This window comes from Gastrolobium bilobum, unplaced genomic scaffold, assembly GCF_033153095.1.
Source record: "Gastrolobium bilobum isolate Gb01-03AN ecotype WA unplaced genomic scaffold, APGP_CSIRO_Gbil_v1 utg14547, whole genome shotgun sequence".
NCBI classification, from domain to species: Eukaryota; Viridiplantae; Streptophyta; class Magnoliopsida; order Fabales; family Fabaceae; genus Gastrolobium; species Gastrolobium bilobum.
Genome location: NW_026897137.1, coordinates 129,304 through 148,919, shown reverse-complemented (window position 1 = coordinate 148,919; position 19,616 = coordinate 129,304). Strand labels below are relative to the sequence as shown.

At 33.5% G+C, this 19,616-nt stretch overlaps 2 protein-coding genes across 2 annotated transcripts; both read right to left on the bottom strand.

The window, feature by feature from the left end:
* Positions 1-4,752: 4,752 nt before the first annotated feature.
* LOC133304443 (transcription factor MYB27) lies at positions 4,753-6,066 on the bottom strand. The gene is made up of 4 exons (XM_061504483.1): positions 5,952-6,066; positions 5,439-5,568; positions 5,195-5,295; positions 4,753-5,102 (listed from the first exon to the last, which is right to left on the bottom strand). The coding sequence occupies exons 1-4, from the start codon at positions 6,064-6,066 to the stop codon at positions 4,753-4,755; spliced, it is 696 nt and encodes a 231-aa protein (XP_061360467.1).
* A 4,281-nt stretch (positions 6,067-10,347) lies between these two features.
* Positions 10,348-19,273, bottom strand: LOC133304437 (serine/threonine protein phosphatase 2A 57 kDa regulatory subunit B' beta isoform-like). Its single transcript, XM_061504477.1, has 2 exons — positions 17,710-19,273; positions 10,348-10,950 (listed from the first exon to the last, which is right to left on the bottom strand). The coding sequence occupies exons 1-2, from the start codon at positions 18,856-18,858 to the stop codon at positions 10,627-10,629; spliced, it is 1,473 nt and encodes a 490-aa protein (XP_061360461.1). The 5' UTR covers positions 18,859-19,273; the 3' UTR covers positions 10,348-10,626.
* Between the last annotated feature and the right edge of the window lie 343 nt (positions 19,274-19,616).

Genomic DNA, 19,616 nt, shown 5'->3' with positions numbered 1-19,616 from the left:
TATAAAAAATATAAAATAAAATAAAATAATATTTAGCCTAAGAGGCTCTAAGACCGAGCTTTTGAATTGGAGCCTGAGACCTTTTTATTAAACGAGTTTTTAAACAAGTTCAAGTCTGGTGCCAACAACCAATTTTAAACATATAAACTCAAACCTTCACAAGCCGAGTCAAAGGCCTATGATTTATAATTAGCACCCTTAGGCCTCGAGCACCAAAAAATTTTCCCCCATGCACAACGTCATCTCAATATGATGAATGTATTGGCCTCACCTCACTCACATATGCTGGTGAGGCCTATTGGGGCATCGTTTAAGGTCACACTTTTGCACAACACAAAAATCTATGACCTCATTATAAATACCCATTCTTCTATACATAAGGGATCTTTAGGCTTCTTCTTCATACCTCTCAATTAGAGAAATATCTTTAGTACTACAAAAGTACTGAAGACTCAGTGCATCATTTACTCAATTTAGAAATAATAATATATATTTTTTATCATTTTACCCTTCCTTGTATGATTATTTTTTCCTAAACCATCACCATTTTCTACTTTTAGTAAAGGAGTACATACTCCAATAGTACCAAAAATGTGCTCTTCAATTAGCCCCTAATATACATATCTCCCCACTACTTAGCCTAGCTTGAAGTTAGCATTAGCATTCGTCTGAACTCTTGTTTTTCATATTCGAGTCTCTCTAACCAATTGTATTGTATATTGATCATTTCATCCCCTTTGTAGCTTGAGACCTCATTCCTCGTATCTACCTCAGATCATATTTATTTAACTCTGCATGAGGTGAAAATAAATTAATTCGTTACACTGAACCCTTATACCTTCTTATCTTCATTTATCTTTTAATATCCTTTTCAATTTAAGAAGACTGTCACCAATGGCCAGCAATTACAGTGTATTTAAATTCAAAGATTCGAATGGATAAAAAGATATAACGCTCGTATCTAGTTCCTACCCATTTATATATTTGAACAACTTGTTAAAAAAAAACCACGTGCCTTGAAGTGTTTGCTATTGTGTTGACCTACCTGAAATCTGAACTTTAATTTATAATACTTTTTGGATCGGATAGGAAGAAGATATTGTCATCTTGGTATTGATCTCAAACATTGTCTATAATTTATGTTAGTTTTTTAGAAATGAGACAAAGTAATATAACATATCATCTTCGTATTAAAAAAAAAAATGTGACTCCTTCTTGTGGCCCTTTCGATATATGCATGTATGGATGCTTCTCTTCCTCGTATTTTATATTCTATTTTGATAAATAGATATTGTTTTCTTTTCCTTTTGACCAACCCATGGCCAATGGTGGGTATGATCTTCGTATTTGATATAGTAGCATATACACTTTTTCATATCTGTTTGAATATTTAAAACAATTATGCCGATCCAAAAATGGAAAGAACAATGATGACGTTCCTTTGATTTTAAACTCTAAGGTTCTTACTAGCTAGTTGCTAGTAATACTCGATTTATGCGGTGTACACTGGAACTTCACAAATGTAATGACAAGGGTTATTACTATTTGAAATGTGACCTGAGCTCACATTTCAGTTTATTAGTTTAGACAAAAAAATGCAAGACCTAACTCAAAAGATGTATGAGTTTTGCTATATTTTCTCAAAACATTTTTAAATTCTTAATGAAAAATATTAAATGAAAAATATACATTAATTTAATGCTTTAGAAATATTAAAAAAAATTATTTCTTTCTTGATGTATTTATTAAGAGTGTTATTAAAAGAATTAACTACAAGCCCGTTTTACCCTTTGTCCCATTCCACATTAATGTGACATATAGTTCAAGATAAATTTTCTTTCTCTCTCACACGTGTAAATATTAGTACATACTACTTAAGTATAAATAGAAGGGAAAAAGTTCAAAAACTCCCTTACGGTATTACCTAGAATCACTATCATCTATATGCTTTTTTTTAATCACTACCAACACCCTGTGATTTGTTTTATCCATACCTCTTCTTAACACCGATAGAAACTTAACTAATATATTTACTTTATCCTTCTTAAAAAAAAAATACAGTGATAAAAAAAGAATATCAAATGTTATGAAAACTTAGAACGTTTACATAAAAGATATAAAAATAAGTAAAAGAAAAAAAGATCAAATGCGTCTAAACAAAAAAAAAAAGATTAAGGACAAAAAAATAGAAAAAAATAAGACTAAATATGTTCAAAAACCAAAAATAATGATAGAAAAAACTAAAAGTAAAAAAAGAGGAAAAGAAAATAGACCAAATAAAAAAAAGAAAGAAAAGAAAAAATAAGATCAAATATACCTAAATAAAAAAGAATAAAATGGACTGCGGAAAAAAAAATACGATCAAATATGTTTGAACATTTATAATATAAATTTATTTTTCTTTTTATTTATATTTTATGTTATTTTTCTTCTATGTCTTTTATTAAGTGTTTTAAGTTTTCATAACATTTGATCTTATTTTTCTTTTCTTTATATCACTCTATTTTCTTTTGTTAAGAAGGGTAAAGTAGATATATTTAGTTAAGTTTCTAACACTATTAATGAGGGATGTGGATAAAAAAATCAGAGGAGTTAAGTGATTAAAAAAAAGCATAGAGATATAAGTAATTCAAAACAATAGTATATGGGTGTTTTCGAACTTTTTCCTAAATAGAAATAAGAAGGATACATTTGATATTAATCATAATAGAATTGGGTGAATTAATTTTTTTTGTAACTTTGAAGTGATGCACTGAATAAATTTTTCTCTCGTGCAGTTTTGCTTCCCCATCATCACTAGTTATATGGTCACGTCAGAATGCATAAAAGGAATTAATTAGTCAAGAAACTCCATTACTCTTATCTAGCATCCAACCCAACATTAAGCCATGACAAACCTTTCAATTGATTTGTACATTTGGGTTGAAAAATCTAGCCAAATACGATGCTGCAACTTAATTTGTTTCTCAGAGAAGGCATTGATTGAAATCTGATATTAAGGTTTGTAGATTGATGGGAATTGAGAGCTAGAACTACCATGAATCAGGCTCGATTTTTATTTAATTTGATAAAATTTATTTTAATTAATGAAAATTAAAGTGACAGTAAATAACTAAATGTAAAAATCGTATTGGAGTTTAGTATATAATACCTGTTTGGATCCTCTTCATTTTAGCTTATCTTTTCGTTATAAGTAGAAGTTGGGCCAAATAGATTTTTACAAAAGCTTTTATAATAAAAAGAACCTTTTTTTATAATGAAGAAAAAAGCAAAAAGCCAAAAATCCTAGAAAGAGTTTTTTTTAAAGCTCTTATCAACTTTTCTTGAAATGAGGTTTGAGCTTTTAAGTTAAAAATTTAATGTAATCAACAAACAGCTTTTAGTTTTTTTTTTTTTTAGCTTTAGTTTAAAGGTAGCTTCTAGCTTAAAGAAGAGAGATCCAAACACCCTCATAATGTAAACTCTCTTCACACTTTAATTAGAGAATATAGTTTTTCATATTGCATGAGACAAAAAGTGTTTCATACACACACAAAAAAGTGGGCATGACCCGCTAAGAAGAAGAGAGAAAAAGAAATCAAGTAAGTCTCATCCATTTTTTTTTGTATGCATGAGATAATTTTATCTCATACATATAACACAATGGCGGACGCAGAAATTTTAATAAGAGGGGCGAAAATAAAAAATATTATATCATAAATAAAAGTACTTGAAATACAATACAAACTTAATATACAAAAAATTGAAAAAAATCTATTACAGAAATTAATATCACTTCACTTATTCTTGCTCTACGTGTTTTCATATTATTAAACTCATATATAATTGATTCCGTGCTAAAATTCAAAATAATTTTTTTTTTAATGTATGTAATCAAAGATAGTCTATGACCATACATACATGCAATGATCTTAGGAAGGTGGAAGTTGATTTTGCTTGGCTCTAGATTTTTTAATTTTTTTAAATACACAGCCAAAATCGAATTTACACAACCAAAATCGAAAAGCTAAAGAAGGAGGTTGGTAATGGACAGAACACATAAAGGAGAGAGAGGATGATATGATGTTCTCAAGGAAAAATATGGGTAAAAGTGTGGGCAGAAACATGAGGAACTAAGGGACCGTTTGGTACGAGGCATTTTTTAGGATTTCGGGAAACTGGGAGTGGTAATCAAATTTACCCCTGTTTTGTACAAGTTTTTTAAATTTTTTTCAGAAATCTGATTTTTCCGGAATTTTATTTTGGGTGTAATTTTTTTTGAAAATACCATCCAGGGGGTGGTATTTTAGAATTTCTATGGCAAGGAAAAATTTAATACAACTAAACATAGCATTAAGAAAATTAATCCAATATTTTCGGTAATATTTTAGTCTACCAAACACCTTTTTGCTAACATTCTCAGAAAACTCATCTTCCTATCATATTCTTGGAAATCGTGATTTCTAGATAAAAAAAATTCTTCTCTACCAAATGCCCCATGAAAGAAAAAACGTGTACAACACGATAATTTTATCATCACATTTTTCTACATATATTATAAAAAAATATTCTCAAATTTTAGAGGAGGGCGGGGGCCCACCCTAGCCCCCTACTGGGTCTGCCCCTTATATAACATGAGAAACTATATTCCCTTTTAAATATAGGAAAATATAAATTATAGTACGTAATTCAGAATGAAAAATTCTTAATGCAAGACTATGAATAAATTCACAAAATTATTGGCATTAACAATTTGAAGACAAAAGTCTCAACTTAGTTCATGTCCCAAAGGGAACCTGAATAATCCCATGTATCACGGCACTCTGCAAATTCTTGAGGATTGTATTCGTACGTTCCTGTGCTATTACAATCCTGTTCTTGTTCTTGTTCTTTCTCACTGTTTCCATTTTGCAATTGTGCTATCCAATCTAATATTCTAGAGTCATGCAGTGAGCTTCTCAATTCCCAATCTGATAAAGGAAAAGTGTCTATAGAGCTATCCTTAGTCTCCCATTCATTTTCTTGACAATAAACGTTTGCATGATTGTAGTCCTTCGAAACCATATCAATCCTTTTCTGATTGAAATCTTGTGATGTGTTTTCTAATTCATACTTGAACTTACCTGAGAATGAAACTCGTGTAAGTGGTTGCAAATAACAAGTACAATCATTTTACAAGTAAGCAAATATTTATACAAAGAATAACACATTGTACCTTCTTGTTGAGCTTGTGCTCTTTTTCTTAAATGGGTTCTCCAGTAGTTCTTAATTTCATTATCAGTTCTTCCTGGAAGCCTTCGAGCAATCTTCGACCACCTACATTCATTGTACTAAAAGTTTACAAATTTGACAAGTTTAGGTTATAGTGTACCAATTCCTACACTAGCACCTTGGCATTGTGAACATTGACTACACTTAATTTTTTCAGCCTCAGACATTTAACAGGGGAAGAATCTCACTTGTTACCACATCGCTGCTGAAGCTGAACAATAAGTTGCTCTTCTTCAACACTAAAAGGGCCATGCTTGAGATTTGGACGAAGATAGTTCATCCACCTTAACCTGCAGCTTTTACCACTTCTCCTAAGGCCTGCAAAAGGTAGATTTCTACCAGTTTTCACTATAAATGCACAAAATATAAAGGATGAATGCCAAATTAGGTATTCTAATTAACATCACCTCATAATCCAAAATATTAAAGAGATATAATATAAGAATTATTGAAGGCCCATCAACAAAAGCACAACCCAACTCTAGCTAATAACCAGATTTGTCCAAGTCGAACTAGGCTCTGATAAATAACCACCAAATAACCACCTCACCCAAAAGTTTAAAGTTGTAAGTGATAGGTCTTTAATGGTTTTATATTATATTTCTTTGACCCAAAACTTTAAGACATGTCTTTCCATACTTATATATATATGATCATTAGGTAGTCCATTTCTAACTAAGGTGAGAATAATTCATACATACCTGCTACTTTGGCAAGAGAGTCCCACCTTCGACCCCCGAGACGGGTCACAAAGCTTGTCAATTGCTCATCTTCCTCTTGAAGCCAAGTCCCTTTACGAAAATGTTCTCCTTGCATGGCTGTTTGATATTTATAGGCAATTGTATGTTCCCACGTCCATGGAAAGGGCTTTAAGACCACACATATATATACACAAAGTGAAGAATGTGACAACTTAACAAAGCATGAAAGGAAAGTAGCAAAAGCGAAAAAGAGATGATGGATGACCAGAAACTTTCACATGGCACAAAAGGAGGATAATATTGCTGAATGTGTGTGGGAACTCCACAAACTATTGGCTTAGCAATTAATTAACATGGTACTATGCAAGGTATCTAACTATCTAATTAGGTCATTCATTCTTCTAATTAAGATAAGATGCACTTCTATTATAAGTATTCTTTGGCATCAGCAGTTCTGGCCTTTTGTGCAGAGATGCTCCTTAATTTGCTTCTACTTCAGCAACAACAAGAAGTTAAGGATATATATACATATCTTTTTGTCATTGCGTAGTGTTAGAACAAGATATGGATGTGTTTATTATTTAAAAAATTAAAACGAGAAAAAGAAAAGAAATTAAAGAGTGGAATTAATAATTAAAGAAACTGATTACAAGTTTGAAGAGAAAGAGATAAAGGATAGGGATATGATTTTCGATTGTAGAGGAAACCAACATTTGTATCTCCGCTAAGATCTTTCTAGCTTTTCTTCAGATACAAGGGTTTGAGGCCCAAGTGGTGGCTCAGTTGGTAGTACGGGGACTGAGTGGTGGAAGAGGACCTCGGTTCGAATCCTACAAACATCATCTGGCGGCTCAAAGAGCCGAACCCGTGGGTACAGGGGTTCTGATTTGTCCTCAAAGAAGTAATTAGGATTAATTTAAAAAAAAAAAGAGTTTGAGGCTTCGTCTGCCAATAAGCGAGAAGTGGAGCGTATCTTTATTAAAACTAAATAAATTAAATTTCGTGTAACATTAACCATAAAAGAGTGTATAATATAATGAGTGAATAGAATTATTAAAAGATTTTATAATTTTCATGTAATATGAGAAGGAAAATTTATAGCCAATATATATATATATATATATATATATATATATATATATATATATATATATATATATATATATATATATATATATATAGGACGGGATCTTTTTAGACCAATGTAAGACTAACAAGTCTTACACCGCATCTCAACCGTTGATGGACAGAAATAATCGATTTTCATTTGTAGTGTAATTAATGATTAATTAATATTAATTAATTCGTATGACTTTTTAAATTATAACTGTTAGATAAACGGAAATCAACGATTGAGATGCGGTGTAAGACTTATTAGTTTTACACTGGTGTAAAATGATCCTGATCCTATATATATATATATATATATATATATATATATATATATATATATATATATATATATAGGAAAAAATGTTTGTCATTTTTAAATGACATAAAGTTATGTCATTTTAAGAGAGATATAGACACAAAATGGAAATCATAGGAGAGAGAAAGTGAGTGGTTTTTTAATTTAAATTTTAAATAAAAAATTATTTTGTGTCTATCTCTCTTTTAAAATGATATAATTTTATGTCATTTAAAATGACAAATACTTTTTCCTATATATATATATAGGGAAAAACATCTATCCTTTTAAAGGATATAACCTTATATCATTTTAGATCTTAACTGTTGATTTCTGTCTATCAACGGTTATAATCTATTGGGTCAAACTTAATGGGCCAAATTTATTATTAATTAATTAATAATTTTAATCCAATAATTTATAACCGTTGATGGACAGAAATCAACGGTTAAGATTTAAAATGATATAAGCTTATATCCTTTAAAATAATAGATGTTAATCCCATATATATATATATATATATATATATATATATATATATATATATATATATATATCAAAAGAAAAAATTTCCTATTCCGTGATGATGTGGGCCTCACACATGACTTTTTTTAACATATAAAATTCATATGACTTTTTATCTTTATGACATAGAAATTCTCAAATCATATAAGATGATAATTATAAAATTTATTATTAAATGATGCATTGAGTGTTTACTAATAGAAGCGGAGTACAAAATAATTTTCAAGAAGTGAGCTCAAATTGATCTTTTCACCATTTTTTTTCCTCGTATTTTTATTCTGATTCATTAGTGATTCTTTTTACCAACTTGTCCACCTTAGTTATTTTCAATGCCTTTTATTTTTGGGTAATATAAGTCTCGTGCAGTAGGAGACGAGAAATTGTTCCACTAGTAGGAGAGCATCGTTGCTCCTTTAAAAGAAATTTATCATTGAGATACCATTCTTTGATAATAATAACAGCAATGTTGGATCAGACTTGAATGGTGACTATTCAATATTTCTCTAATGCAGTAAAAACAAACTGCACTTACAATAGGAATCTTCTTAGCCAGTTGGCATGAATATAGAAAATGCACACTTGCAACTTGTGATAAGGAGTCCTGCCAAATAAGTGCTGCAAGTATTTTCCATGCTCTTGAATTACTCTTCTTTTATCCAACAGATCATGGTGGTCTTCCCACTTGGAATGACATGACCAGTTTGAGTTTTAGGATATGAGGTTGGCTAGGTTTAGGATTTCGCAGGGAGATATTTTTACTACCAAAAAATCTACTATAAATTCACTACTTTTTTAATCATTGAATCATAAAAAGAGAATAGGTAATGAGTTGATAGTGAGTTTTTTTTATAGTAAAAATATATCTTCTTCTTTAGAAAATGTATTAAGTTTGGAAAACCAAAACATACAAAAGTATCATCACCAATAAGTTGGTTGTAAGAGCTTTTGGATCCATTTCCTCTTAATATACATAACCAAAACAAAAAAATAAAATTAGAAAAAAAATTAATTCAGTCGAAAATTTTAAAAAATCTTTAACCTAAATTGTGCCAACAAATGTTAATTTTCTTGTCTAGATTTCAAAATATGTTTTGATTTACTTAGTTAACTTCCACAATCGTCAAATTGATGAAATTTTGCAAATACCACTAGCTATGAAAGATTATATCCAACTAATTGGGATTCGATGTGATAAGCAAGATACGCGTGAAAATTTCTTAAGTGGTGCCAAACTAGGATAGATGAAAAAAACAAAACCCTATAATTTTCCTCTTGTTTAAAATTAAGAAGCACATCTCAAATCGAAATTAAATGTAAAGGAAATGCAGCGTGTAAGTGCACTCTATTAGACCAAAATTTTAATTGAAGACATTCTTTCACGATGACAAGTTGACTACCTAGCGATACAATCTGTGAGGAATAGGATTTCCATCTATTAGAAGTTGGGTCATGTTTCTTTAGTGCTCGCTGTATACCTACCTGGTTTACGGTTTATAATATCCTTTTCATGAGCTCAAGGGAATGCATCGAAGAGCTCCGATTAGTAGTATAAAAGGTATATTGAAGGATCTTCAGGACAAACGTTTTCTCATTCCAAGCAATTTACGAGAGAGACTGTCGTTATCAGAGAATATAAATTCTTCTTTATTATTAACTTCCTTCAATATACGCTCTTTTAGAGGTCTTAGGACCTGTTTGGATGAGCTTTTAAAAAAATGATTTTTTGTGTATTGCTTTTTTTAAAATAACTTTTTTTAAAAGGTAAAGTTATTTTATATTTGGATGTATGATCTAAAAATCACTTTTACATAAAAAGTTATTTGAATGTTAAAATAAAAAATGCTTTTTATATATATAATTACAATAAGAATAAGGAAAGATAAAATAAATATGATAGGATGAGGTTAAAATTGTATTTTAAAAATTTACATTATCTTTTTTTCAAAAAAAAATAATTTATATTATCTTTTAATTTTTACTTTTTTTCAAAAACAACCAGCTACTCCCTATAAAAAAAGCAGTATTTTAACTTATATTTTAAATTTTGCTTTTTAAAAAATTGTTATCCAAACATCTAAAAATTCTCAAAAAAAACTTTTATTTAAAAAAAAAATACAACTTTTTTAAGAATAAAAACTCATCCAACTGGTTAAGGACGCCCAGATTCACCTAGAATAAAAAAGAAAATAAATAAATAATACCAGCATAATATACAGCAAGCCCGTGCTGAACACATTAACCACTCATTCATCCCAAGAAAAATGTCATTCACTCTTACTCTGATACTAGTTCATAACTTCTTACTTATTAAAGTATGCCATTTTGCCAAGGTTACGTAGCCTGGTTCCTTCATAAATGACCTTAGTTTTAAAGGTTTCACAGTTTTATTGCAAAATGCCTTCAATCATCAAGTCCAAAATCCAAATCCAATAAAAACAAACTGCGCAATTCTGTTTTCCGTATTTCTCTATGTAAAAGGGGGAAAAATACAAGAAAATTTATCACAGAACATTCTAAATCTGCAGACATTGCTAACAACTTCGAATAAGTTACATTAATCACTGCTTTCTTCAAATTGCTAATTATCCAACTGAGACAATAATAATATAGAAGAGAAGAAAAAATTTAGGCTGGAAAGAAAGAAACCAATAAATAATAGCACCAAAATGGAGAAGAGGAGCACATTCATCATCCTTCACCTATTTAATTCACATTTCCAGTTGAGGCAGTAAACTCACAAGGCTAAGCTGTCACCATATCCTCCCCGCCGTTCTGAGCTGCGGCTTCTGCCAGTCTCTTCCAGTTCAGTTCCCGCTGCTCAGCCACTTCTTTAGCTTTAGCCTCTCTCTCTGCATGCCGCCTCTGGCACTCTTCAAATAATTCTGCATCCATTTCCATGAACATTTTGCGAACATTCACAGTCAGCCCGTGAACTGCCTGGTTCCAATGACTCTCAATATTTTTCTCAAACGCTTCAAATATAATCGGTAATATCACAGTCCTGTTTTGGGCAATCAAGCTTACAATGTGCTCATTATTCCACAAAAAGAGGGCTCGCTCTGCAACCTGCATAACAAGTATATCTTAAGCAAAGATTTCCCAGGGAACATTTAAATCATGAAAAATAACAACAGTAAACAAAGTTCAGTTCCAACTGAACAAGATTCTCAACCCACTATGTTGATTAAAAAGACTCGAGAATTAAAATTTACACGTGTAAATCAAAGAAGCCGTTCATAATTTTTATTTTAAATAAAAAAAAAAAATTAAAGAGGCTGTAGAAGTCCTCAATCCTATATTGACAAAGACCATACTCTAAAGACTTATAATGGTGCTCAGCTAAGGGGTATTTTAGTTTTTTGTGTGTTGGAATGTTGAGAGACGAATGAGTTTTAATTAGTTTGAGTTTCACTTGTTTGCTCAGGATTTTGAAATTTTAGGTTTCTCCTTTCATTTTCTTCTTTTAAGATCTTGGAAGAACAAACATTCAATGATACAAATTCAAAATTTGCATAATCCTTAATACCATTCCAATTAAGGCCTATAATATAGCAAACTTCCAAAATATTTTCCACCAGACAGAATTAAGTATCAACGGCTCTTAAAGAGCAATAAAAGCATTAAAAGTACTTGTCTGCATATGAAAACATCCACACCGATACTGCAGTTTAATGATCTCAACAAAAAACAGATTATAATTGTTTAAGCTAACAGAATGAATCAATACATTATGTTCCGGTTTTTTAGTAGAAGCCTACAACAATTTTCATTCAAGGGCATTATAAAAAATATGATAAAATGCAAATCAAACCCTTGAACTCAAATCTAGCAATAAGACCCTGTTGTGAATTCTCAAATTAACCTGCTTAAACTTCCATTCACTAATCAGTGAAACCAAAAAAAAAAAAAAAACAAATGGGATCAGCTGAGCTGGGGTTGGAAGAGCTTGGTTCTACAAGTGTGCTCTGCAGATAAAAGTTCTCTCAATTTTGTGATTATGGGCAATTGCATTTTCAGTTGGAGTTTGGAAATTTGCAGCCATTTTGGATGGAAGAAGGGGCTATTTGCCAGCTGTTGGGAATTTGAAAGGGAAGCAAAGGCTTAAGAAACCAAGACAATAGTTTCACTACGATGTTAATACAATGCAACACGACAGAAGCAAACACACAGTTAACACTTAATTGGAGTATGTGTGGGAGTACCTTATTGAGAACAAGGCTAATGCATGAATAGAAAAGTCAAAGGAAGGCTCAATTGCTCTTTGCCCCCTGATTTATTGGATCAATTGCAATGCCATCATGGTACACTTTATTTGTGAAGAATTGAAGATCATTTGCAATGTACCACCTACCATCCAAACAGGAGTCGCGCTAGCAATACTTGTTTGGGGATGCAAACAGTATAAATATTTAATATTAAAATCTCAATATTGTAGATTATTAAAACTATAGAAACAATGTCCATTTATGAGGGTGCAGCTTCCCCCTTTCCAATGAAGATAGGTCCACCCCTACATCCAAATCAAGGTTAAGTTTGCCAGTTTGGTAGTTGTATACAAGTCACATAACTAATATAGGCTGAAACAATAACAAATTATCTGACAACATGATAAGTGAACTTAGACCATGTTCTTTTCTATAAGTCAGAAATGTTGCCCCATAGCAGAAATGAAAAAAACCCCAAATCAAATCTGAACCAGATTTTGAGTGTTCTGATTCAAATTTTAAATTTTAATCTCTTTCCAAGCTTGGAAGTTCTAGTAATTCACGGACTCCACATTTTCCATATGGGTTTCAACTCCCTAAACGTATGTTTCAATGAGGTGCAGTATTTATATTGACCTAATGCTAATCCTCGGAAGCGTAATCAACAGTAGTTTCAGTCCCTACAGATATCCAAATATCAGGAAGATAGTTTCAGTCTCTAGAGATATCAAAACAAATGTTTCAATGGGGTGCTGTATTTATATTGACCTAATGCTGATCTTCAGTAGCGTAATCAACAGTAGTTTCAGTCTCTAGAGATATCCAAATACCAGGAAGATATTTATTTGAACAAGTGACCAACAAGAGCTTTAACAACTCTCCAGATTGGAGCCACTCAAAAAGACTCAAATTGCCAGTCTTAAAAGTAGCCTTTTTTTTTGGCTTAGTTAGATTCCCCATAGAATGCTCAAACAGGGGGTTTCATCATTCTGAAAGATGCAACGTGTTGGGAAACATGTAAATAATCTCTAGGTTCATTGTATAGGCTAACCTCAATCATAAAATTATGGTAATTAAGGATAACCATGATTTATTACTTCTTTTGGTTATGTAATATAGTATCTGTTGTGTAGTTTAGACACAAGGATTTCACCAAATGTCTCTCGTTTCCTCCTACCTTAATATGGTATCTAGAGCATGACAAGAGGCAACCCCAGTTCACGCCTACTGGGAAAAATCTCTAGGTTCATTGTATAGGCTAACCTCAATCATAAAATTATGGTAATTAGGATAACCATGATTTATTACTTCTTTTGGTTATGTAATATAGTATCTGTTGTGTAGTTTAGACACAAGGATTTCACCAAATGTCTCTCGTTTCCTCCTACCTTAATATGGTATCTAGAGTCTGACAAGAGGCAACCCCAGTTCACGCCTACCTGGTGAACCCATTGCTCGTTGGTGATAAACATTTTTATGGACATTGTGTCTCCACTTAAGTTTCTGGTTGCTCTTCCATGTATCATCATTCCGGCCAGTACAAAACATACTATCTGGCTGTCACCGTCTGTCATGCTTTCCTGCCGGCGACCTACCCGAGTTTGTTTGGGTCACTCATCTGTTTTCCACTGGACCCTTATCCATCACCGATATCACATGCCCATGCGTCGACTAGGAATCTCTGCTTGTCTCCCACGCTCTCACCTCATCAGTCATGCATGGCAGCGCATCTGGCAACCTTGCAGCATCATACTTGTTTCCTTTTCCTTTACTCCAATTAATGCTACCTTGCCCCATTTGCTCTCAATTTTGAGTGCCACTATCTTTTCCTAGAACTGTACTCCTTGCGTATACTTTGTAGCTGCCCGTCCAACATGGTTGCACTCTTCTCTCGATCTACTTTTGAGGCTCCTAAGGATGTTTCATAGTCTGGGCCTCCTATTATCAACAATTATATTAGCGCCCCTCTCACTACTCACAAGTTGGATGGTACCAACTATGACACATGAGCATCTGATATCAAGCTCTCGCTCATCAATCAAGAGAATGTGAACTAGCTCATTACCACAGCCTACTTTTACCAGTACTTGACCGGTCTAGATGGTCTAAAGTTGATGCCCAACTGTGTAGCAGATATTATTCATCCTTCACTGAAGCAAATTTTCCGTGCCTACGTCACATGCGAATTAGTATAAGGTTTGATGGTTCTATGTTCATCTATTTGGGCAAGATTCATGGAGCACTATATGACTTTGAAGAACTTTTGCACCCAACTACAACTCCTATCAAGGTATACCCCCCTAAGCGCTCCACTACACCTGATCAAATTTTTGGATCCCTTACTGTCCCAACTTCAAAAACAGCAAGGTCCACCTTATTACATGTTCTAGCCAAACAGTCATCTAATTTGGATGTGCCCATTGCTCTGATCGATTCCTTTGCCATTGTATCTCAGAGTGGAAATTGTGGTTGTTCATGCATGTCTAGTCACTCTTGTCCTCTATGTGCTCACTTCACTTCCACCAATTAGGGCACATTATTTATAAGTGCTAGACTCTACATGTTCAACCATTTGGTATCACTAGGAATGAGGCTGATCACTCGGTCTTTTACGACTTTTCAATCAAATGGTGCATTTATTCAACTATGTGTGTTGATGACATAGTCATGACCAGCGATGATCATCATGGCATCACATTGGTAAATCAACATCTCCATCAACACTTTTAGACAAAGCATCTTGTAAAACTATAATGCATTTTCAAAATAGAGGTTGTGCAATCCATATATGGTATCATAATTTTTTAGGGGAAATAATCCATGGACATCCTTGAGGAAGGAGCTATGAATCCAAATGTCAAGCTTTTGTCAAATTAGGGGGAGCAGCTCTCAGATCTAGAGAGATACATAAAAGATTAGTTGGGAAATTAAATTATCATACAACCACTCGTCCAAACATCTCATTTGTAGTCACTATGGTAAGTTCCTATATTCTCCTTGGACAGGAGATTGGGATGCAATAATGCATATTCTCAAATCCATTAAAGAAGCTTTAGGAAAAGGCCTTATCTATGAAGATAAAGGTCATACTCGGGTTGTTGGATACTCGAATGCTGACTAGGCAGGGTTGCTCTACTAATAAGAGACCTACTACTGGGTGTTGTGTATTCATTGGGGATAACTTGATTTCTTCGAAAAGTTAGAAACAAAATATTGTGGTGAGATCAAATGCTAAGACAGAATATTGTGTCATGGCATCAACAACTTGTGAACTCATTTGGCGAACAATTACATAAAGACCTTAATTTAGATATATTACGAAGGGAAGGCTTGTTTTGATAATCAAGCTGCAATGCATACCATCACTCATTTTGTCAATTCAAATGATTAGTTGTTTGATGTCTTCACTAAGTCTTTGAGTGGTCGTCCGATAAGTTGTACATGTGACAAGCTTGGTGCATATGACCCATTCGCTCCAACTTGAGGCGGAGTGTTGAAAACCATATAAATAGTGTCTAGGTTTATTGTATAGACTAACCATAATCATGTAATTATGGCAATTAAGATAATTATGATATCTGAATTTATTACTTTTATGGTAATATAATCTAGTCTCCGTTGTGTAATTTAGACTTGTTAATTTACCAAATGTCTCTTGTTTCATCCTTCCTTAACACAACACACTTGGTTTCATCATTCAAAAAATGCACCACACTCATGATTCAACAACACCAGCTAGAGATTAAGATCAACTCCAGTGAAAGAAACATAAAGGAATAATAGATTCCTAGGAGGACGATTGGACGAGTCTTTTGACAAAGATAGTCATAAAATTTTATCACAATTTAAGATGCCAATCAATTAGAAGAAAAATGTAACACTACTTTTTTTATATGGATGTAAATGATAAAGAGACAACATCAAAATTGGTATCAATGAATTCCTGCAAAAATTAAATCAAAGGGTGCCCAGTTATTTAAATTAAGAGAAATCCAGCAACAAACCTAATTATATAGAAATCATAACCAGCTCTTGAATATTATATGTGTGCAAACTTGTAAAGATGCATATAGAAACCCTCATATCAGGGGAGAGGATGAGGAAAACCAGCACTCAAAACCACCAACTAAATTGCAGAAGATGAAAAGGAAGCTGATGAAATGAAAGAATATTGGCTCTCTATGAATACAATGTCTCACATCCATAATCATTACATTCTAATATAATAAAAGCAGAACACAACACATGGAGTTTTCAAAAGTTGGAAGGTGTATGTTTGCTAGTTTGTGTAATCATCCTCATAAAATAGCAATTTTCTTTACAGATGTTTAATGTGAGGTTCTCTACAGAGGAAGATGTTAGATTATGCAGCCATTTATGAGGACCAGTTTAGTGTTGAAATACTCCCCCTTTCTCTTTCGTTGAGAAAAAAAGAGGTCATCCACGATGATGACGCAAGGAGGAAGCTGATGACTGCACATAGATGATCATTTCCAGCATACAGGTCATGTGACATGTATGTGACTCCCATTCCACCAAACTTAACCGTGGATTTTGTTGTTAGGTGGCACATTACAATGGATCATGTTAAATCAGAGGGCTCAGTTTCTTAAATCAAGAAGGTGTCTCGTTTGACAGAATGAATTAGGGGACAAGATAACAGTGGAGCCGAGAAACCATATTCAGCACAGCTGCAATCTCAAGATTCAGTTCTAACTTTAATGGCATTCTCAAATATCATGACATGCACATCGTGACATAAAAATAAATAAATAAATAGAGGTAATATAATAAGAAAGAAACAAAACTATTGACCCGGGGATTCTTAAATATTACTTAAGGCAAATAACAAATTTCCCTATTGCAGTTATTAAATAGAAAATTAACAATACAATCCCAAACATAAACTGTTACCCATATAATCTTTAAATTATGTCAATGTTTTTTACTATTTAAAAGATACAAAGCACACTTACAATTTCTAAGTGATAAGAAAACTAATAGCCACAAGTTGAATTTAAATTCTAGTTAACTTTGCCATTTCACTGCTCGGTTTTGAAGCAGGAGATGAACAATAATGAATTCAAAATACCTGCACATGCAAAAAGCATGTGCTTGGTGAAAGGCCAGAAGCCAATTAAATCAGGTTGGAACATAAAGCATCTTATCACATTAATGGATAATGACATAAAAGAAAAGTTTTTTCTTTCCAGATCAAAAATTACATCTCTAATAGATGCATGGCATAACAAGCAACTAAAAAGTACAATTGCCCCAAAAAAGTGGATTCAATCACTGAAGAGTTTGGAGCTATAAAAGGGAAACAGAAAAAGAATATTACAATTGAAGTTTATTAATTAGGCAGCTTAAACTTATATTACCCCCAGTTGATATATACCATATATAAATCACTGCATTAAAGTAGAAAGATGACTAGTAAAAAAAATATACCTAAATTGGATGTATAGTGTATGGAAATTGGCAACATAGAAGCTAGCAGTTCAACAAGCAAAGTTGCAAATTTGAAACCAAAAATAAAAGATGAAAAAAGCTTGTTATAATTCCAAATCCCAACTAACACCAATATTAATAATAATAATAATAATAATTTTCCACGAACCTGAAAGTGAGAACTATTGAGGCAGCGGGAAATCTGTCTAAAAAGGGGAACCATGCAGCGTTGAAATTCTGCAGCCTGAGTGGCCTCCAGCACTTCCTCCAGTTCTCCAAGGAAGAGAACTTCCTTCTGGCAATTGGTGACAGGCCAATACTTCAACAAGCCCCTAATAACCGTATCCGCGAGCTTGAAATCCTTCTCTACAAACTGAGTGATGCAGTAAGACAACTGCTGGTGGTACAAAGCAACAGACTTAGGTTTATGCAGAGGCAGAAGCGCCCTGATAAGAAACAACTTATGCTCCTCTTTCATTGGCAAAGCAAACCCATTGATGATGCTCCCAAGAATCTCCAGAAGCTCCCCAATACCACAATGCCTCTCAGTTTCATATATAAACCGATAAAAAATGTTGTTAATAGCCTTCCTAATAAAGGGCCTGTGAACCATGAACTTGCCATATATACGATGGAGTATGGTTTTCAAATATTCACGCTCCCTGGGGTCCTCAGAATCAAACAAATCCAGCAACTTCAGCACAAAAGAGTGATCAATGTACCGTTTTGCAACCTTGGTATCAGTATCCGATGACACCACGTATCTGAGGAGAAGCTCGTACACCAGCTGCAAATGTGGCCACGACGGCTCCAAGCACGGTTCCTCCTCTTCAGGATCGGTGGGCTCTTGCCCCGTGTTCTCGTGTGACGCCGGCGGCAAGCACCGGAAAATGTTCACAGATATCATTCTGATCATTTCTTCCTGGCAATTCTCCGTTAACTTGCCCGAACCCGATTGGATGTAGTCCACGAGCTCCATCAGAGCCTGCCGCTTGATCTCTTTCTCCCTAACATTCTTCAGCGTGTCCGAGAAATCCAGAACGTAGCAACATATATGCAGCTTCCGAAGGAAAAGGTTTGGCCTCTCCGAAACCGGCACGTCACGGAACAAAGGCACCGGTTCCATGGCGCCAGACGGAGGAGCGATTGGCATGGCGGTGGCCGAATTTGCAGCCGCAGTACCTCCACCGCCGCGCGAGGCGTGGTTGACCACCACATTGGAGTCACGGTTGCTCCCGGCGTTCGGCGCCGCCGGGGAATCGTTGGAGTCGGACTTGGAGGGCTTCTTGTGCCCTCCCTTCATGATTTTTTTGAACATTTTGTTGTTCTACAAAACGCAACACGCAAACCCTAACCCTAAAATTGGACTCGGAAGTAGTAGCTGGCGGAAGCGAGATTGCGGAAGAGTAAAGCGTTCGTGAGTCGCATGGGGAAAGGTTTCTCATCGGGTGTTGCTAATCCATATGAATGGTTTGTTCTCCCCCGATTTTCGCAGCGGAACTCGAATGGAAACGGATCTGAAAGGGAGAAGCGAAAAAAGAGAAGAAGTAAAATGATGATGTTTGAGATTGATTCGGTGATTGAGAAAGCTATGGATCAGAGTGGTGAATCATCGGAGTTAGATCACCGGAATGAATGCCGGGAATTTGATCGGTCGGAGATGCGTTCCGGCGATCAAAAAGCTGAAATAGAAGGAATGGCGCACACAGAGACACCGATGGAGAGAGAGAGAACGATAATTAAGGGGTGAGATTAAAGAGAGATGTATATGGAAAGGAAGTGATTATAGATTACAATAATCGCTTTTAAGAAACAGTCGTTTTTTTAATTATCAGATAATGTAACAAATTAATTAAAATTACTATTAATCAATTTCACTATTAGATTTATTATATTGATTTAATAATTATATTTATTTTTATTTTTATATTATTATGATTCCTCATATTTAGTGTATCATAATTATACAAAGATAAAAATAAATATAAAATATTAAATATAAAAAAACATAGTCATACAAAGATATAAATAATATTGGATCAACATAATAGATCTAACAATAAAATTAATAATAAC